The 22,840-nt window shown below is 38.4% G+C and overlaps 1 protein-coding gene across 1 annotated transcript in view; it reads left to right on the top strand.

Moving 5' to 3' along the window:
• The first annotated feature begins 9,427 nt into the window (after nt 1-9,427).
• The window catches only part of LOC129719578 (uncharacterized), a 199,323-nt gene continuing 185,910 nt past the window's right edge, over nt 9,428-22,840 (top strand). Inside the window, exons 1-3 of the mRNA XM_055670972.1 lie at nt 9,428-11,132; nt 12,236-13,042; nt 15,241-16,692. Coding sequence (XP_055526947.1) covers nt 9,428-11,132; nt 12,236-13,042; nt 15,241-16,692 — 3,964 coding nt within the window. The remainder of the gene's footprint in view (nt 11,133-12,235; nt 13,043-15,240; nt 16,693-22,840) is intronic.

Here is a 22,840-nt window from a genome sequence, read left to right as displayed (position 1 = left end):
AAAGTGCAAAGATTGCATATTTCCGCGTTCGTCACTTCAATTGTTTCGGCTCTCTGTCTCCGTCTTGTTCATACCAATAATTGCAAATCGATGTGTACATTTAATATTTTAGAGACATTTGTAAATAATATAAAAGGTTCAGTTGACCTCTGTCATTGAACCCGACTCTACTGAACTTCTCTAGTTGTACCACTAGGCACTCAAATCACATAGTCATTTTTATTTTCGTTAGACGCATGTGGTCAGTAGTGATTTTTACAATAAAATAAAAGTAAAAGGAATAAGATAGCCTGGAAGCCCGAATTTAAAATCATTATTCGGAACAACAAAAATTCATTTATCAAGATGTATTAAATCAAGATGTTAAAGTCAGATATCTAAAGCCGAAATGGGAAAAAACATCTGATAATACAAACAAAAGCAATTAGCTCGAAGACAGAAAAACAGATACTAGAAAAAAATATTTTCAATTGAAAAACAAAGAAATAAGTATAATAAATATAAAGGCTGAAAGCCTAAGTCAAAAAACAAATATGTCCAAAATGTCAATATGTAACGAATAAAAATTTAAAAGTGACAGAACCGTCAATAATTTGATACATGTCAGAGATTTTAAAAATGTAGGGAATGTCAAACATATCTCATAAGCATAAATGTGAAAATGTTAAAATCCTAAAAATGACAGACATGTCAGAAATGTAGAAAAAAAAAACAATTGTGAAAACGTATGTGATAAAAATAAAATTCGTGTAGAAAAAGGGTATCAAACGTCTTCGGTAGTAGTTTTCTCCGGCAGGATTTTGCATAATACTGCTGCAGAAAAGCTGCCAAAGATGTTCCAAACCCTATTAATAAAACCTAAAAAATCCAAATTATCATATGTTTAAAATACACCAAATTTGGTACAAATACCTCAAATTTCAAACATTCCAAAAAATAAAAAAAATTAAAAAAAATACACACACGTTCTCGTGGGCTTAAGATGTCATTTTGTAAGATAAATTAACTTTTAGTTTTATTTCAAAAGTTCACCTCACCAAATTCCCTAACACAACAAACCTATAGTAGACCCCTTTCCTATAGTGGACCACTCGTAAGATTAACTCAATTTCTCTTGACATAAATTGGAATTCAGGATAAAACTACTTTGGATGCACCACGTCATTTAGTGAACCACCTTAGACGAAATTTTTTTTTTTATATATCATTTGGAATTAACGAATGTTTCTCGTGATTCTGATGCAAATTGTTTGGAAAAGACATTTCCCCGATGGAAGTTTATTGAAAATCTCTCGAGTTTTCGTAAAAAATAGGATAAGTTAAACTATAGTGGACCACTTTTCTACGGTGTAGCAAAAAGCAAAGCGAAACCTTGGTGCTACATTCCGATTCGGAACTTGATCTTCTGCTTATTATACACAGACTTCGCAGCCAACTATTTGATGTACAGGACAACTACGGGGCTAGCGCTACGATCCTACTGACACTAACAGTCTCTCCCGAGCCGAGACTCGAACCTACGGCAACTGGCTTGTTAGGCTAGCATGGTACCTCGAGACCAACTGGAAGGTTGTATGGTGGAGCATCCCCCTACATTCATTGAATTTCTGCGGAAACTTCCATTTATAAGCCCCGATTTATGTTCAGAGGAATAAAATTAATCTGACGAGTGATCCACTATAGGTTGATAAAAAAGAGGGTTAGGTTAATTACCCTAAGTTAATCTGACCAGTGGTTCACTATTAACGTGTTCCATCCAAGATAGTTTTATATACCCTACAAATGTTTCTTGTTATTCTGATGCAGATTGGCTGGATTATAGAATGAATTAACCAATAGTAGCCCTTTTTCCCATTGTGGACCACATGTTAGAATAAATCAACTTTATTTAGCATAAATCGGAATTTATAATTGATTCTCGTTTTCTCGGACCGAGCTTGCCCCCTGTACCGCTGCCTAAGCAATAAAACTGGACTTGAAATTTTTTTTAATTGCCTATAGAGTGCGCTATGATAAATTATAAATATATCTACAGCCAAAACAGTTTGTTTGATTGGCATAGTGTCTTCATAAAAATTGTAGATAACAATTAAAAAATATGTCCCTCGAAAAAAATTTAAAAAAAGAGGATTTTCCAAAAAAGTCATAACTTTTTTTTTTATTTCTCCATGATTTAACTGGTTTCATTGTTTAGGCAATCTTTTGTGGTTTTTATAAAAAAACACAGTTTTTCTTAAAAAGTGAGCCCTTTAAGATAATTAATTTCTAATTTTTATTTCATTTTTTTTTTCACAAAAAAAAATATTTTTTTTAGAGTGTATATTTTTTTCGGAAAAACAAAATTGTTATCTAGAACTTTGTCGAAGACGTCATACCGATCAAACAAACCGTTTAGGCCCCAAAAATAAATGTAATCATCAATACCTTCCTAAAATAACATAATTCAATAGCTTCTTAAAAATGGGTCGTGTACCAAAAGATTGAATAAATAGCACAAAATGGCATCTTTAGTCTAAAAAAACATCTATGCAAAGTTTCAGTCAAATCAAAATGGTCGAATAAATTTGTTGCCCGCTTTTTTTGTGAAATTACTCGTAAATAAAATATGCAGAGCATATTTTTGATCCAAAATAGTTCAGTTAATCGGTATACTGTCTTATGTAAAGTTGTAGATAGTAATTTTGTTCTTCCAAAAAGTATATACATGGTAGAGGAGAATTTAAAAAAATATACTTTTTTTTTGTGCAAAATTTTATTCTTCCTTTTTATTCATTCTCCAAGTTCAAACAACTATCAATGTTTAGTTGGCATTGTAAAGTTTTCGAAGAAAAAACAATCCAAATAAATTCAAAGCGGGTTTTTTGAGTTATTTAAATTATAATACGATTTAATAGTTTTTTTCTTGCGATATATATTTTGATTTGAAATGACAAAAATTCCAATAACAAAAAACCGTTTTGAGCTTGAGCTTAAGTTTGACGACCGCACATTTCGTAGCTGCTCCTTTGTAATCAATATGAGCTAGAAAAGTTGCACAAAGAACCACGTAAATGGCTGCTTGGGATTAGTTTCCTGTCTTCGGTATACAATAATTTAAAATTCATTGCTTTGTATGGATCAATAAAGGCACTGGCTACGTCCCTACGATCGTGAGAGTAAGGAAGGAGATCGTAAAGAAATAAGTGTAACAGTCGTTGATGTCGGAGAGCAAGTTTACCCCTGCATCTCCACAACTGCGACGGCAAGTAAGGGCTGTGTCACAATGGTAGGTGACTGAATCGGACAGAATTGCGCGCGAAGGTAATTCATTACAACGGCGAACGATGAGTATTTGAGTTGATTGCGTTGGTCTCCCAGCTGGTCTCGAGGTACGATGCTGGCCTAACAAGCCAGTCGTCGTAGGTTCGAGTCTCGGCTCGGGAGAGACTGTTAGTGTCAATAGGATCGTAGCGCTAGCCCCGCAATTATCCTGTACACTTAACAGTTGGCTGCGAAGTCTGTGTATAATAAACAGAAGGTCGAGTTCCGATACGGAATGTAGCACCAAGGCTTTGCTTTTGCGTTGATTGCGTAGTAATCAGATTAATCGTGATTTTTATCGACCGAGCGAACCTTTTCCGATTCGCGTAGCGTCATTATAAAAGCAATGCGAGCTATCTTCAGCTACACCGTCAGACCGAGATCAAGTTCATCTCTGTATCTCCGCGAGTGTGGTGGGAAGGAGGTTTGTATTTTTATGTCACTGTGGTATATGATGAAATCAAACAATGCTTCTATGTAAATTAATCACGATATTTAGTAACCGAAGGTTATCTTCTGTTAAACGGTCATCGTGAGACATGATTGCGATTTTTTAGAAAATCTTCTCAAGCTTCAAGCTAATATGTCGTGAAAGGTTCTCAATAAACACTGTTTGAATTAATTTTTTTTCAGGGAAGAATATCTTGTATTTTCATTTTAAACGATATTTTTCAAGAGTATTCGAACTTATTGAACACCCTGTGGTCCCCGTAGCTCTGTAGTTAGCGATGTCGGTCGGCTAGCTCTCCCACACGGTTGTGATATCGGGTTCGATTCCCGGTCGAGGATCTTTTCGAGCTGAAAATTTTCTCGACTCAGCACTGGGGCAAGGTGTATCATTGTACTCATCCTACAATATACAAAATATGCCGAAAACAATATCGATAACGAAGTCTCGAAGTCTCAAATCTAGTTGATCGAGACTGCTTTAGCCCTCCAGGCTACCGTGCGATATTGATATATTAAACACCCTGTAATTTGTGAAACGGACCTATATGAACAACAAATCTAAATAAGGAGTGTATTGGAAAGCAGTCGTATGCTTTTGAATACGAACATTCAAAAGAAATCATTGAGAAAACTATGAAAAGCATCGATTTATCATGAAATTGTAAATAATATTTTATAATTTCTCTCTAAAATTCAAAGACTATGGGATAAAACAAAATCTCTATCAGATTATTTAAAATTATGCTGTCGCTGGCTTCAAAAAAACATTTTCACACTGCGATTTGACCAAACCTTTGTAAGCGTGTTAAAATTATTTCTATAAAAAAGTAACTCTTTCTCTCTGTCAAATTGTCGTCCAATTACTCTTCTCTCTTCATTCTTAAAAGTTTTCGAGAAAAGTCGGTTTTTCGGAAAAATCATAGTACAAGTTCAGCTCGAAGTGAACGATGATATTTCTCATACAGTAGACGAAATAGGTTTTTCTGTACTTCTGTTGATTGATATTTCCAAAACATTCGATAGGGTATCCCATACGAAATTATTACATAATCTGAGTATTTTTGTCCACCTAATTAGATCATAGAAAACCGGCTAATGTACGATTCTCTTTACGAGGTAGTCGCTGAACGCATTTCTTCTGTGCAACACGGATTTTTAAAGAAAAAATCCGTTACCACGAATCTTTGCAAGTTTACATCTCTAGTAACCGATTATATATGCAAAGGTTTTCAAGTCGACTGTATTTACACAGATATGGGCAAGGCATTTGATGCGGTTAAGACGGACAGCATTCTTCGATCGATTAGTGACTTCGGTATTGGCGGTCCACTCAACAATTGGTTGCAAACATATTTGGTGGGAAGAGTTCAGTATGTTAAAATTAAGGGACTCGTCTCTGATTGGTTCACTGTGAATTTGGGAGTACCTCAAGGAAGCCACTTAGGACCTCTGTTATTCGTACTCGTGATGAACAAGCTCCCAGACAAATTGACTAATGCTATGATTCTGATTTATGCTGATGATGTGAAAATTTTCTTGCCCGTCAAAACAAATGACGATTGTCTTAAATTACAATTGGACTTGCAAAGTTTTGGACAATTCTGCTTGAATAGTGGTCTAAACGTTAACGCTGAAAAATGTTCAGTTATGACATATTCTCGTAAAGTATCTCCTATCGAGTTCAAATATCATTTCAATGAAACTGAGTTACCACGTAAAGAAAAAGTTCGCGACCTAGGCATCACATTTGACCGACAACTTTCGTTTTCAAATCATATTGACAATGTAGTTACAGACAGCTTGAAATTGTTTTCTCTTGTGAGACGGTACGGACGGGATCTCAAAGACCCTTATTCTATATTAGCAACTTACAAAGCCGCTAGAACGGAGCAAGCTGGACTTTGCGAGCGTTGTTTGGCGCCCCCAATATGTAACACATATTCAACGAATTGAAGGAATCCAAAAAAAGTTCGTGCGTTTTGCCTTACGGAGCCTTAGATGCAATGGTGATCAACTACCTGCCTATCAAGACTTGTGTACATTAGTTAATATTGACACAGTGAATTGCCGACATAGGATTGCTGAGATAGTATTTTTCACCAATGTATTAGCAGGAAGGACTGATAGTCGAACCCTTTCAGCCCGAATACATCGTAATAGCAATACGGTTACGCTAAGAAATCCAAGAGTGTTTAACCCTCCGCAACGAGCTCAGAATTATTCACAACATGAGCCTACATGCCGTTTCATGAAATCATTTAATGAACTACAGCATATTGTTAACATCGACATGTCGCCTGCAATCTTAAAAAGCAGGCTAAGTTTATATTTAAGAGGACAACTTCATGAGTGTTAATTGATTGTATTTTTGTCTTTAATTTATTGTATTTCAATATAAAGTGTGGATAACGGGCCTAAAGCCTATATATATTCCATAAGAAATAAAAGTTAAAAGTTAAAGTTACCACTCTCAAGCTGTGTTCTGTAATAGCTTTCGTTCTTCGTTTGTACCAATTAAATCTAGTGTACCTCTAGGTTCAATTCTTGGTTCACTTCTCTTTTCTATTTTCATCAATGATTTGACATTTGATGCAGTATGCAGCCCTGTTCTATACACATATTTTCTGAAGATGTTCAACTTTACATTATTATCCATATAAATAGTGAACCATCTGAATTGCTGGATCAGGCTTATTTCAAAAACAGCTCAAATTGAAATACTCAAGTTAATTCTCGATGCAGAAATTTTTTTCTTTGAAGTGGTTTATTCTTTGTACTAGACTCTTAAACTCGCTAACTAAAATCTGGCTTTTTTCAAACACTTGTGCCTGCTCGCTTCACTTATTGCGACTTTCTTCACAATAATACTGCTGGAGTTTTTTCGGACCCTTTTTTCTTTCTGTATGTTTTCGATACTTGTCTGCGCTTATTCCGATGATTCCAATGCTTGTCTTAACCCTCTAGTGCCCAAATTAACTTTCGGATGAACTTCGAAAAAATCACTTTGAAACTTTAAACATTAGGTAATAATTGAAACTTTTTAGAGCTGTCACTGAAGACCGTCTAAAGGCGGCACAAATTGAGTTAGCTCTGTGTTCCGAAATGTAAACCACGACTTTTCCGTTCAACTCAGAAATACTCGGACCAACCTTTCTATCGCTTCTTGATAAACCCTCTAGGAAGCATTCATTACCAAACTTTTCGATGATCCGCTACACGCTTTCCAGATGAATTTTATCTCGTTTCCTTATTTGGTGGAATGTTACTTCCTTTACGATGTGCACCACATGTGCAAATCTTTCTTTTTAGCTTGTAACTCGAACCGTGACAATTTAAAAAAAGAACCTTTTAAATTTACGAGTGTTTACAGGGTGCGCCATGATAATTGCAACAAGAAATAGAGGACCGTTAACCACGGTCTTTGGCAAGTACGAGATAACTTTTGGGATAAAAAAATTATTGAGTAAAAAAAACAAGCTCTGATGACAGCTTGGAGACGCTTAGGATAAGACTTGATGGTGGACCGAATGTCATTTTAAGGAATTTCCTTCCAAACTTTGTGCAAAGACTTCTTCAAATCGTCCAAACTTGTGTGTTCCCCCAATTCGAGAAGTCCACCACGTTGTGATCTGGCGAGTTTGGAGGCCACTCATCCTTATTGATGACAGAAGGAAAGTTTGACTTTCACCAGTCTTGAACGGTCTTCTTTGTGTGAGTCGGGGCACCGTCTTGAATGAAGGTCCAGTTTTGTTTGTTATTCATTTTCTGGACCCAACCCATCACATTCTTCTTCAAAATCTCATCCCGGTAGTAATCACCATCGATTTTTACTCCTGTTTCGACAAAAAGCAGCTCGGTTCGCGAAGCTGGGTGAGACGAGCGAGGGATCGTTTTTTTAACTGTGTAATGACACCCACGCGTCCTGTAAAAGCCTACAGGGTTCCGTCACATTAGGTGACATACTTAGAACCCGGAAGGAAGACGGTTTCCTACCGCATTCTTTCTACGTTGGCACAGCCTTCAGCTGTGCATGAAAGTAGGTCAGTACTTGCTTACAGTTGAAGTCAAGTCCGCTTGGCTTGGGTGACAAAAACCGCCACCCGTAAGCACAATTGATTAAAACAAGAGCCCGCGGTTCGGTACTTGATGGGCCGGTAATTCGTCGCCGCATCGCAAGGGTGAGCTACTGGCAATTGTTCGTAAGCAAGGCAGAGTGGCTGAGCGCACGGCTCACCGCTCTCGCTAGAATTAGACTAAGTGGGGATTAAACCTACGAATTAAGGTACTAAAACAGAGACAGGCCGAGGAAAGGCTATTAGAGTAATAAAGATAGGGAGTTTTTCCGCGAGGGGAAATTGTCTTTCGCGGAATACACTCTAGAGCTAGTAGTAAGTTCCAATGTAACATAGAATTGATTCGTTAAGTAAAAGTGATTCCTCGCGGTCGCTTTAAGTACCTCCTGATGTTCGTGCAAGCACCCGGTCGTTTTGCGGGTTGCGCGACTTGCTTAACGATAAAGAGTTTCTCGTCGGTGAAGAGCGTCGTCAGGTACCTTCGACGAAAGGCCCGGGCAAGAAGATCCTTGTATCGCACGAGCCTTTTTGTTGTTTGCGCCTCGGAAAGAACCTGTTTTTTATGATGTTTGTATGTAAACAGTTGTTGTTTTAAACTGTTTTTACTTAACAAAAATATTTCTATTTCAAAAGTCTTCTATTACTTGCCAAAAACATGGTTAACGGTCCTCTGTTTCTTGTTGCAAAAATTGTGGTGCACCCTGTGTACTTTTAAAAATGAGTTACTCTGTAAAAACACAAAATAAGGAACTCTGTAAAAACACTTGCACCTCTTTGGGTATAATAAGGTATTAAACATTTGCGACTTTCGATACACTCTTCAGTACATTATGCGGTCACTAACAGAAGTTTAAAATGAATATATCCTTTCTCTGCATTCTGTAATCCGCCTTTACTATTAAAAAAAAAACGATCAGAATTTTAAGCTAGAATGAATTAGCTTTAAAAGCATTTCCATCCGGACGATCTCTCTGCACGGCACAATAATCTACGGTTCGACTCTATATTAAACACACGTGCTAGCAAAGCGGACAAAGGCCCGCCAGCAACACCAGAAGAGATAGTATGAGCGCAAGCAAGCATGGAAGCAAACATAATACGAAAGCATACTTCTCGCTAAACATGTGAAAAGGGCCCATGTGCCATATGTAAACAAGCCACAATTTCACGTTTTTCAATGAATACAAGCTTACTCTACTCGTACAAATAAGATTTTTTGATAAAGAGTGAATCCTTTTATCAATAAATCTTATTGGTAAGAGCAGATTTCGCTTGTATTGATCAAAAAACGAGAAAATTTGGCTTGTTTACATATGGCACATGGGCCCTTTTCACATGTTTGGCGAGACTTCAGAACATCAAACGTCACATTCGTGTTCAGTGTGTACGTGTTTGTGTACCCGCACTTGAGCGTGTGTGTTGTTTCTTTTCGAACACTTCTTCACAAGACTGATAACCGCAATTATTCTTCCCTTTTTATTTCTCGACCCATCCCGTTTGACATCGAAAAAAAAAATTTTATATCAACCACCTCTGCACACGTGCCACCAGGCTGCCAAGCGCGGCCAAGTCGCTCCAAACAACGGGAGCCAGTGCAGGAGAAGATGACGCCGCGCACAAGGACACCCTGCATCAACCGTGACACGGTGCTTCGGATCAATCGCCGTTTGCCGAGGCATCGATCTTGCGACAACTTCTGGCCACCACCAGCGGGGCGGAGTCCTTCTCCTCGCAACAGGAGTCCGGCAGAAGGTGGGTGCTTTGCATTCGATGGTATCCGACGGTACGGCAGCCACGAGAGTGTGTACTTTAACGAACAGATTCGAAAGCAGCACAAAATCGATCCCCTGCGGATAATGTTCGACAAAGCTAATGTTGCTCTGGTAGACTGGGGTCGAAAGGGTGCCGCTGTACGACAGAGTGTGGGTGATAACGAAGTTTACAATAGACGATGGCAGGTAAAAAATGACAATAATGGTGCTGGAAATAATCCCATCAACCAGGGTGACAGCAGTGAAGGTACGTGGCCCCCTTTACGTCCGCAAATTTGTGTTACGGAACTGGTTATTGAATGTGGTGAAAGCTGGGAACCAAAATCGCCACCTCCACCCCCACCTCCGAGACGATATTTGCTACCGATAGAACAGCTGCACCGTGAAATAGGTATCGAGATTCTTCTAAAGCTTAACGAGGGTCATTTGCATCAAAAAGAACCACTTCTTGGAAGCCCCACCGCAGATGTCAACGAAAGTAATCGAAAGTCCAGCATGGCATCGGATGATGCAGGTCTTCAGCATGACGGAATCCAATCAAAACCTCCTCGCAAAGTGCGCCCTACAGCTTCGAAGCGAACCACCAGCAAACCTCCGACGCCCACCAAATTTGGCCACAATAACTCGCCAAATCTCAATGAGTTTACCAGCAATCGTAATGATTTTAATCTAAATTCAAACGCAGCTTCAAATTCAAATATTGATAACAATTTCAAACCGCCAACTCCAACGCCGCTGATTACCGTGACTGATTACCAGCAGTACGACAGTCATCAGAACCACCAGCAAACAGCAGCGCTAAAAACAAACGACCAATTATTAAATGAAATAATAGATGAAAATCATAATTACAACAAAAAACTTATTACAAACAGTGGCGAAGCGAATGCGGGTGCTGCTGCCGGCCCAGCCGAATCATACAATCCCCTGGCCACGCGGCTTCCACCGGTCCCTAACGAGCAGCATTCAAAATTAAATGTGGCAAATCAGCCAAATCGTAATTGGATTAATTTAAATTCAAATGAAATCTATCCTCAAGCCACCGCCGCCGCTGCGAATCGGCCGGTAGCAAGTGCGCGTACGTCAAACACACGTGTCCATCGGACCGAATCCACTGCGTCTCCTACGACCGATGGCGATGATGGCTTCATTTCTGCCGATGCTATCTCCGACCAACTCCCGGCAGCGCCAACAGCAGCAGCAACTAATGAAGGCCAACGGGCAGCCACCGATGGCACCGAGCTTGGTGGCGACATTCGCTGTAATTACGATAGTAAAAGTGTTAAAAGTAATTATTGGGAGCACGAGGTCAGGTCGGAACTGTCATATCCGCAGCAGCAGCAGCCCAGCTGCGAAATCCGTCGCTCCGAGAGTCGAGATTCAACGCGCAGCTGGCGTGTCGAAGAAGTGCTCGAGTTTCCCCCGCCGCCGGCGTATTTGTGTGAGTGCGAAGGCGACGGACGGATCCCGTCGGGACGCTGTTCCGAGGAAAGTTTCGCTTTCGGCACCACCGACGGAAGCACCAGCGACGGTGGAGGTGAATATTTTGTGTTCTAGTCTGAAACTGTTTGTTTGCCTTGTAGTCTTCTGTTTTCAGGCCTGCCTGCAGCCTGGCTGCTTGGGGTGGAAGGCGGCAGATAGTGGTAAGGGTTTGCCGTCCGGATGGGTGCAGATAGTCGAATTAATCTCTACAGAAAGTAGTACAGAAATTCGGATAGAGAAGTTCGAAGATTACAGCTGTGCAATTCTCGCATCGTAATTGAAAACACTTTAAATTTACTATGAGACAAAAATGTTTTTGAAACTGGAGATTTTGGAATTAATGCGAAAAATTTATGTACCTACGAATAAAATCTCAATCTGGCAAATTATAAATCAATATAAATTAAATTGATTATAATTTAACTCTTCCCTTTTTGCCCCTTATATTTAACAATTTGACAGTTCTGCGAAAATAGTCTGTCTAATGAAATCCACTACTCATTTCCAAGTAATACCAAAAGTAAACAGCGTTTTAATGAACGGCATTCATCAATCCCATATTGTAAATCGATGGAACGAAATGGGGGAGTTTTTTCTTCCTATTTTTTCTCTATCTCTTTCCAACAGGCTATCTGCTGCTAGCATTTCCAATCAACTGTGGTGATGATGATGCTACATGACCACCCAATTTCTGCATTTTATATACACTTCCTCTCAAAGTGAGAACCACAGCTAAAACAAGAGTCCTATTTCGAGAGTATTCCAAATGCAGCCGCACTAATTGAGAACTTTTTCAATCAAATTTTCGCTTACTTCCGACTAACGAGCGGAATCGATCTGCGAGAGCACGTTTCTGATTGCAAAAGGTTGTAAAAAAAATTTAAAAAGAGTATAATCATTTACTTAAATTAGAATTCACGTTCACACTAAAGCTCCCAGCTCTTAAAGCGTTCCATCAGTGGACCGGAACAAACATGTTGAGTTCACCTTCCCTGTTTCCGGATACCATCCGGAAACAAAACGCTATCTGCACCCATCTTCGAGTTTGACGACAGTTATCCGTACCGATTTTTTCCGTGTTGTCGCTGTTCGCATGTCCCGAGGTCCATCTGTTCGTGCTATCACCATTTCAATTAAAATGAAATTGCCCCATTACAGCGCAAATCTGCGATAACCGCAATGTCCTCCCAGCGCCGACAAAGCAACCGTTCCCGGTCAGCGGCAGCGCTGACAGTCCGACAATTTCCCAAATCTGTCAGCAGATCTCAACACCGTTCGGTTCATCAACTCCCGCATCGGCCGCCAGAACGGTTGATGTTTGCCCTGATTTCGGCCGCCACCGTTGTGATGATCCTGCAGATGCCGCTGCCTGCATCGACCAGCTAACTGATGATTATTTTAAAATGAATTTAACGGATGATAAATTTGTGAGCGAAAGCGTAAATACTGGACACAATTTTGGTAGCGAAGCAAATGAATCTCGACAGGTGAGCCTCGCAGGCGAGACCAACTCCGGTCAAAGTTTCAATCAAGAGCACCGATCGATGGAATCATTTCTGACACACGAGCAACACTCGACTAATTACAACACCAGCCAAGAGGTGGCGCCGTCACCCGGTGCCAAAAATAGCTCTCGCTACATCAGCTTCACCGACGGGGAATATATTTTCAGACCGTATGAGCGGTACTCGGGGGAATTCGAACGATTTGACCTGTGGAGCAGCCAGCTCTGTCACCATCCGGATTGTCGCCATCGTAGGAAACAATCACCGACTGCTGCCGGTGACACACCGGTGGTCCCGCTAGAAGATACTGGTGACTGTGGTTGTTCGAAGCGAACGTCGCAGGCTTGCAGTGAAACCTTGAAAGGTAGCGAAGATCTCGCGTGTGCTTCTGGCAAAAAGTCTGACACGGAATGGGCAGTCGCGAGCCAGCAGGGAAATTATGATGACACTACGAGGAACGGTATGTTGTTATTCGTCTGCACCTGCAACAGGACACAACTCAGTAACATTCTTTGCCACACAACAGCTATCAAACATCATAGCCAACAAAATATGTCAGCCCGTCAGTCAGTCTGGATTGTGAAAACGTGTTGGACATTGTTATTTTTTCACGCAGTTGAGTGACAAACAGCGCAACTTTCAGAAAATCGAAGCAAAATGCATCTTTTTGTCCTCCCAATTACAAAAAAAGTATGAAACAAAGAATATATTTGCAACTTTCAGCCTTGGTAAACTGTTATCTTATCACGAAAATGTTTCCTAAGAGCTACTCGTCGAAATGGTAATTTAACATTCGAATCTGCATGAAATATCTTTGGGATCATTCAAATAATACATAACGCTCTAGGGGGTGGGGGGGGGGGGGGTTACTCAGCGGAGCGTAAAATGAGCGAAAATAAATATTTGAATAAATAAATGTTGCAAATGCAACACTGAAGGAGTTGAACTGAAAATAGTAATTTAAAAAAGAAAGAAAATAAATCGATATTCAGTACCCAATTCGCATCATTTACGGTGAGAAGAGTAAGACTCTTTGTTCAATTAGCCATGCATTCAAGCTTCCATGCAAGACTTCATGTGGGAGCTTTTGAAAATCTAACTCGCTTTTAATCACTTGACGTTTCTTTTATTTGTTACCTAGAATGTATAAAGTACAATTTTGGAAGTAGCGAATGCAAAAGAATCCCTCATATACAAACTATCGTTGGCAGAAACGGCTTATCATTCACTATCAGAAGTGATTTCGTAGTCCATCTGACACCACTGCAATTAGTTTTAATTATGTGCTAGCTGAAGTATTCGTAAAGCAGTGTCCCAATCACGAAAAAGTAATCAAAAAGTGACAAAAGTATACATTTCATCGCCATTAAGGAAGCCACAAATGTTAAAAGCAAACATGCCGCAAATTTCAGTGCGTTGAAAATTTAAAAAATAAAGGTAATTTTAAAAATATGTCAGAAGTGGAAAAGACGTGAAAAATAAATATAATGATACAAAAATGTCCTAAATGTCGAAATTGTCAAAAATTTTAAAAATGTCAGAAATGTCAACAATACCGTAAAAATGTCAAAACCCAAAATATCGAAAATTTCAAAACTATCAATAATTTCAATCAATAATTGAAAATTTATTGAAAGTGCCAAAAATTTCAAAAGTGTCTCATACATATGTTGAAAATTTTGCAAATGTAACACATGGTTGAAGTGTCAAAAATGTCATAAAGGTCAAACATGTAAACTTTTTAAAGATCAAAAATTACCAAAAAAAAACTCAAAAAGTGTATGAGTTGTTAAAGCGGTCCTGAAGGCAACATTATTAAACATCAAGAATATCCAAATTGCAAAAATTTCATCAATGTCAAAACATCAGAAATGTCAAAAATTCAAACAATATAAAGAAATAAGAATTGTCCAAAAAAAAAAAATAAAACAATTTAATAGATGTTGAAATCGAGTCAAATATAGTGAAAAAGTTCGCATATATATTTGGGAAACACTTTAATCTAAAAAAGAACGATTACTGTAAAAAAATCTTACGAAATATGAAATACTGAGGCCGGAACCGCAGTGCCTATTGTAACACCAGCTCTCATTATTAACTGGAGTAATGAAATACAGCAATAGCTATTAGAGATTTATACCGGGAGCTTATGAAAATGAAGCAATTCACAGCAGCGAAAGCTTTACGAATAATCTTCTTTGTAATTTTAAATCACTAAACTGACAAAAGGCTTATCTCACTTGAATAGCAAACAATTAATAGAATACTGATCCGGGCCTAATCCACAGTGTATTTGTGGGTGTATGCATAGAGTTGAGGAATCCAGACAGATTATTTATGGTAGCCTCATAAATATCAATAACGGCTATTTGCATTGCAGCAAATCAGCCGTCTAACTTTGGAGTTTATTGTTTCAACAACAACAACAACAGCAAACAAACATCCCCATCCCGCTAAACCCCGTTCGTTTATTTTTCAACACGTTTTCACTATCAGTCAGCGGAACACGTTCTTCCGCAAACAATCCAAACTACGAGCTGAAACCCTCTCCAAAACACACACTCTCTCACACACACACCATCCCATCAGCGTCCAAACACAGCAGCACAGCTGTATCAGCATCGCCCGTCACTGACTAACTAATCGAATCTAATTCAGTTCCAGCCGGAGACGAAACTCGGCAACCGGCTGCATCCCCCTACCAGCGGTGGGTACGCTTCGAAAACGGAAATATCTCACCTCCAGTGGCGACGGCAAGCGGAAGTGATGATAGGTCACCAACTCCACGCGTTCCGACCCCCTATCCCGGTTCCCCCGTTGACGCCGACGCACCGGAAAATCATGACATTTTCGATCAATTCGCTGCTGCAATGGCATCCGGCGCTCATCGGCACTGCGAACTACGGCAGGAGCAGCATCAGCAGCAGCAGTCGCATCTGGTGGAAAATGTGCCCCTGATTGATGCCGTCTTGGATGATTTGCTAACGTTTTCCAAGACGCTGACCCTGCAGCAGTTTGGCACTGAAGATTCTAATCCAACCCCGGCAGTAGTACGTGAGCCGGCAAAAATTGTCGAGATAAACGACGATGATTTAATTAATTTATTAGCTGATGATGACAATAGGCGAAATCGTACGGAGAAAAGTCCATCTTCCAGCAAAAAGGATGAGGAAAATGCAGTCCTACAGCAAGTTTTCGGCAACGAGGGTGATGAAAATGCCAATGAAAGACAAACGCATTGGACTGACAGTTCGAGAAATGTGTTGGATGATTATTCGAACAACGAGCAAACTACGGAGGACATATTCGGCAACGTTGCCATTTTCAACTGGAACCCAATGGACGTCTACCAACAGCACGGGCTGTTTATGATTGATCCTCGTTTTGCACTTGCGGACTTGCGAGCCACTGTAGGACCAACCGCAGATACCATCGCTACTGCCAGCCCTCGTCGTTCTGACCGTGGCCAAAGTAATGACCAAGACGACCAAGATCCCAGTTATAACGAGCCGGTAGGAAACGTCAGCGATGTCGGCTCGAAAAGAAATGGAGACCATTTGAATTTGCCAAAGCGTGAGCAGGCTTTCAATGATGCAGGGGGGCATCTAATGGGCTGCAAAGATGACGATGGCGATGGCACTGTCGGCCCCACTGACACTATTGGCAGCGTGAAGGAAATAACTGATGGCACGGATCCGTCATCGGCGGACGTGAATTCATTTGCAACTCAACGAAGCACCGGAGATTCCTTTCCGCCTTACACCACCGCCGGCGGGTTGCTGGAAAGTCATAAAATCCCAAATGACAGTCAAGCCAGTCCCGGACCGGCGGTGGACCATTTTTACGACTCAGCTCACGTCGAATATCCGGTTAGACTAGACTGGAGCTGCCCAACCGCCACCGCTAAGAAACGCCATCAATCGCCACCACCGACGCTGCTAACGCCAGCGTCATTGCCGTCGTTGTCGTCGTCGTCGCCGTCGTCGTCGTTGCCGTTGGTAGAATCTGATTATGATAATGATGCTAGCATGCAAAGCATTACCGGTCCACAGATGCAGTCCAACATGGAGCTCGAAAGACCACCACCACCAGCAACAGCAGCAGCAGCAGGTACGCGCAGTGGTTTCATGTTCGTGCACTGAATGTTCTATGCGTCGTCTTGTTACATTAGGAAGGAATACTTTGGTCCGTACAAGCGGTGGTACTTCCGTTTCATTATGAAACAGGCGGAAACCGATACACTGTCCAAAGTGAAACCAGAAAATACAAAGCAACTAATTCCACTCATCCACTGTGAACTGATACTGATACGAGTTTTTGAAGAAGCACGTCACTACTCAATGTTGTTTTAACCCTCCTTTTTTGGTCACACACTTTTTCGGCGTTCAACCGTTTTTCTTCTAGAAAGGCTAAGCAATCACCATAAAAAACGATTTATATGCTTGGCCAAATGCATCGAGTGTAAATAAAACATGGCTGAACCGATTTTAACGATCTTGAAAGTCGTTCCTAAGGCACCCGGTCATTAAAAATGGAACCTGGTGCGAAAAAAAACGAGGAGGGCAGGTGCCAAAGAGCGAATCACGTGTTTTCGTTTTACTGACTTTTACCGTTTCCATCAAATTTCGTTGTTATAATGCAGAACTGAAAGCATTCATTCATCGTAAAAGAAGTGTATTAGCTAACTTGGGAGGCGTCAGAAGGTTTTGTGGTTACTTGTTTTGTTTTTTTTTGTCAACTGATTGAGACTAGCACAAGTATCAAATGTTTATGTACTGTGTGTAGATTTTTTTAAATAACTGTCTTGGAATAATGAATGTCATTTTTGTACCTCGGTAAACATTGTTCTTAATACCTATTTTTATTTAATATGCGTTGCGATTCCGTATTAAGTTGAAAAATCGTTGAAGTTCATGCCGAAACGCTGCAAAATGACATTTTCGCTTAATTTGTGCAGTAAAGGTTCATTTAATATTGGGTTTATATGAGAGTGTTTCTTCAATGATTGAATTCTGGAGTACTTCGTGATAAGGTCGTATGTCTGAACGTAAACAAAACGAGTGAGAGATGATTTGTGCTTGTGAAGTACAAGGGATATAACTCTCACTCGTTTTGTTTACGTTGAGACATACGACATTATTACGAAGTACTCCTGAATTGTAATGTCATGCGATATTGTGATTGTGCCCAGTATAATTACAAAATTGTAATGAACTTCAAAATAAGCATAAAGAGAGATAGCATTTGCTTTTCAATACAACAGCCAATCGTTTGAGCTCACCTGACACTGGTTGGTTGTAGTTTTGTGTCATTTATTGACTTCTATTCTCGAGTGGATCAATTGTAGGAGAACTGTGTATAAAATACCCAGTCATTGCTTTGTATATTACACTGGAGTCTTTTTTTTACGCGGGTTATTATTAAACGTTTTCAGACGCGATTTTTTACAATAACGTGGGTTATTTTTATGTGATTTGGAAGATTATTTGTACGCGGTACCAGTTAAGTTCAGGGCTGCTGAATATCACTTCGTTGCATTCGTATTCATTCATTATTACCGAAGCACAACAACACGTGGCAACAGTGTATTCACTCAGCAATGGAAACAACGCCTATAGTGAACTGAACTGTTATGAGTGGCTTGTGGGCGATGAATAGTTATTAAAACGTAATATGATTACCTTCGTGTTTGATTCGTATTGGCTACGATTTACTCAAGTCATCCGAAGCGATATTGAGCGATCGGATGGGAATACATTGTTTCAGAAGCTTTGTGACTCAGATCAATGCCGATGAATATTCACCGTGAATGGTATTACCAATCGCAATGATGCTTCGGGGCGAATCCAAACGAAAAATGAAAATTGCCGAGGAAGAAGCTTATACTGCCGTGGGCTAGGATTTTGACGTAAGCGCTAAAAGCACAAAATCGCTACAGATCTAAATTGTTTGCAAATTGAACTGATCTGATAGAATCTGAGTAAATATGATGAAAAACATACCCCATTGCTTTAACACGTTTATTTATGTAAACGCATTGAGTTTTAATGCCAACGTCACTTCTCTTGCAAAACAGCAAAACCATTTCAAAGTTTTGCACTAAAAGTGACGTTGGTACGCCTGAATAGTCTAGTTTGTCATGCGTACTGGTCGGTAGTCAGCAGCAAGGATATAAATAAAATTATGCACTCCACAAGCATGATACACTATCGTATTCGTACCTCAACGTCACTTCTATGTAAAGTGGCGCTAACGTCACTTCTTATTTTTGATATTTCTCAGTTATTTATATAAATTTTTGGAAACGGCAACAAGCATCTTGAAGGTGATTTTCTATATTATAGTAATATGTAAAAAAATGAAATTTGAAAATTTGGCGCTTACGTAAAAATGCAAGCCCACGGCATATATATATATATATATATATATATATATATATATATATATATATATATATATATATATATATATATATATATATATATATATATATATATATATATATATATATATATATATATATATATATATATATATATATTCACGGCCTTAGTCATTTGCTTTGATCCGTAGCTTATCTAGTTGGCTCTTGTTAGGCCAGGACGCGGAAACAGTCTCCAAGAAGATACAGGTAGAGGGTATCAAATTGTTCCGTTTAAATAAATAGAAAAGATTTTTACTTTTGAGAAAGGGTTTCTTCTTTTGATTTTTTTTTTGAGATGTTTTCTAGCGACACAAAGAAACAATCATTTGTATTTATTTAAACGTAACTTAAGAGTTAAGAAAAAAATATCGACAAAAGAAACATACAAAATGGTGAACATATTCACAATTTCGTAATCATGCAATTCATAATCATTGTGAAAATCTGTCTGTCTACTATGCTATTGCTACTATGTAGCAATAGAAGTATTGAACGTTGAAATATTTTTTTCTCAACTGTTGTAAAATAAATTGTCTTCCCGGTCAGAAGAGCACAACTAAAACATTACAAAATTCTATCAACGTGAGATACAAATAACATATTTTGATACAATTTTGTATTTTTCCATATAATTTTGATTACAAAATTGAATTTGAATATATATATATATATATATATATATATATATATATATATATATATATATATATATATATATATATATATATATATATATATATATATATATATATATATATATATATATATATATATATATATATATATATATATATATATATATATATATATATATATATATATATATATATATATAATAACAAAACGTGTAATGAAGTAGTTCTGAAACAAGTCTAACTAACTTTTCGTTTTTATCAAAACCTGTTGTTTCTAACAATGTTTGTTATTATATTGTATTATATACTATCTTATTTTGTTAGAAAGCTAATATGTTAGTAACAAATTTGATTATGTGTTTGATACTAGTAGAATCATTTCTGTTATAATTTTTGTTATTGTAACACCTAACGGGATTGTGTAGTGTTATTGTAACACCTAATTGAAAACACAGCCTGGAAGGTTTTTCACGTAACAAACTAACAACTTCTGTTACATTTTTGTTGTTTCTTTCTGATCGGGTTTGCAACAAATGTAAATTTGTATAAATAACTTAAGTAAATTTTCTTTACACTAAAGTCGCTTTTTACGCGAGGGATACGTGTCGCGTAAAAAAAACCGCGTAAATTCCGGAATTCGCGTAAAAAACCCGCGTTAAAAAAACGCCTATGAAGCAACCTTAGATGATTTATGCACGCCAATCCAGCACACAATATTGTTAAAATATGCCATTTTGCGTTTTTCTTAATCAACATTTATTTTCCTATGCCCAAACCTATCTTTAAGCGTATGCAAAAGATTATTTCGCTATATCGCATTTTTCAGCCCGAAAGTAAAATTAAGAAAAACCACCTCCGAGCAATGAGAACACTTTGAAGAGAGCGCTATACCTTTTTTAATAAAATCTGTTGGTTGCAAATTCGTTTTTTCATCTCCAAGATAAATAAATTAACCCTCTAGTACCCAGTGCCGCCTTAAGACGGTCTTCAATTGAACCTCTAAAAAGCTTCAATCAATACTTAAAAAATGTTTATAAAGTTTCAAAGTGATTTTTTCGAAGTCCGTCTGAAAATTAATTTGGGCACTAGAGGGTTAAAGCTACAATTTAATTATCTACCGTATATTGCAAACAACGATTAAAAAATAATTTTTAAATATTTATGTAACCATATTTACCGAGTACAAGAATTATTAGTAAGCACACTAACTGTTCGGTTATTTAAAAAATTTGGATATTTGGATTGGAATATTTTTAAAAATTCTAGATAAATGAGACAGACCTCGCAAATTAAGCAAATGATTAGTTGTATTAATTTACAACACAACTAACACGGCGCTGCCATGCATCTTCAAAAACCGAGCAAAATATGAACAATATGTTCCCCGTCGTCAATCATAATAAATTCAACTAAATTTTGTATGGTTTCCAACATTAATTGTTTTCTTAAGAAACTATGCTCGCTGTTTTATTGAATCTTCACGACATAGATACAAAAATAAAAGCTTTTTTGATTCCGGCCGTATGAACAAAAAAGTTTGTCCTGCTTGTCTCGTAGTATTTGCAGCGGCGAATAAAGCCAACGCTCTAAGGCCGTGAACATACTAGCGCCGTAGGCTTATGTACAGCCCTAAGTAAAGCCCTGCCGCAGGCTAATGTACAGCTAACCCACGGCAAGGCGAACCGTCTCCGCAGTGCAAACGCGCCAGTATATTTTCGGCCTAACTCATACGGCCTATTGTCTCATAGCACCAGCGAATGTACGAACAAGCTCAGAAATTCTGGTAAGCTTCAGTGAACGATTCGATGCGAATGCTATTTTGTCTTCGTCCCGATTCTATTTGCCATGATGAATCTATCAATGCCACGGTGAACCGATACAAATATTTACTGAGTTGCATCGATGTGATTTTGAACCGTATCCAATCGGCAAATAATGAGAAACAGCAGGAAAAGGGAATAACACGAATCGATCGTTTCAGTTCATCCGAACACATGTACGCGCCCGATGAAGTATGCGTTCGTGTTACATTGACATTAGTCCACAGCGAACGGTTCACGAAGCGAATGAAGATTCAATGCAGGAATCAGGAGCCCTGGTTAAGTTTAGTATAAGTAAATCTAATCTAATCTTTTGAAAGCGGTACAACCAACCGCGTAAAAAAAACCCAGTGTACATAATTCCTACGAAAATTGAAAAATACATTTTGAGACACATTTCTTGCTTTTTATGCAACTTATTCTGTACGATATTACGCCAAAAAACAAAACTACCTACTTGTAAAGTGCTTCTCCTATAAACAAATGTCCTGGTATTCAGCAGCTAACTTTGAGTTACCTTATCAAATTTTAATTTGAATTATTTGAACGATTTCTATAAAACTAGTCTAGGAAGGACAAAGTGCGCCGGCATTATATTATATCAATTAAAATGCTGAGAAAATATATTCTTCAATGCTCCTCATCATATCACCCTCTATTTCCCTTTTTAACGCACCCACTCTGCCTTGGGAGAGATTTTTTTTTGTGACTAAGAGAAAGTTTCTCCTCACGCGCAGAGAAAAGTAGTTACTTACTGTTGCTTATGTACATGCGCAATCGAGACTGTCGCAATTGGTATTCTTCCAGATGCGTTTGACGGGAAGGTTTCTTCGGCTCAGCGGTCTTTAATTTCTAGAACAAATTATTTGATTTTGTCCAACGTTACGACACCGGTTAGTATCTTCTTCAGGGGAAACTAAATTGTTTCAATAATTCTCAAATTTTTAAACAGGTTTCACATTTTGTAACATTATCTACTTACAATTCTAATTGTTCTTTGTCCTGTGGCCTTTTAAAGCATATAACTGTTCGGTATAGTTCGGTAGTGTTAACATTGATGAATGTGGCTGAAATTGAAAAAATCGTAAAAAAAATTGTGGAGTTTAGTCTGTTATTGTTCTGTTCTGTTTTAATATCTCTTACTGTCTCTTACTTTCTCTTAATTTCTGTTGTATTCAAAAATCAGTGGTTGTTCTAACGACTGCGTTTACTGTGGTGGTTTTTGCTATTGAGGATTGGTATTTTGGTTATTGATATTCGTGATATTCATTATTGATATTCATTCTAGTTAAAAGAGAGGCATAGGCTGTGTTGAGGCCAGCAATATCTCTTCTCTTATTGACAGCTTGTTTGGTACTGTATATGTGATACATCTCAAG

Source organism: Wyeomyia smithii, chromosome 2, assembly GCF_029784165.1.
Source record: "Wyeomyia smithii strain HCP4-BCI-WySm-NY-G18 chromosome 2, ASM2978416v1, whole genome shotgun sequence".
Lineage (NCBI taxonomy): Eukaryota > Metazoa > Arthropoda > Insecta > Diptera > Culicidae > Wyeomyia > Wyeomyia smithii.
This window is presented reverse-complemented; position numbering and strand designations above follow the sequence as displayed.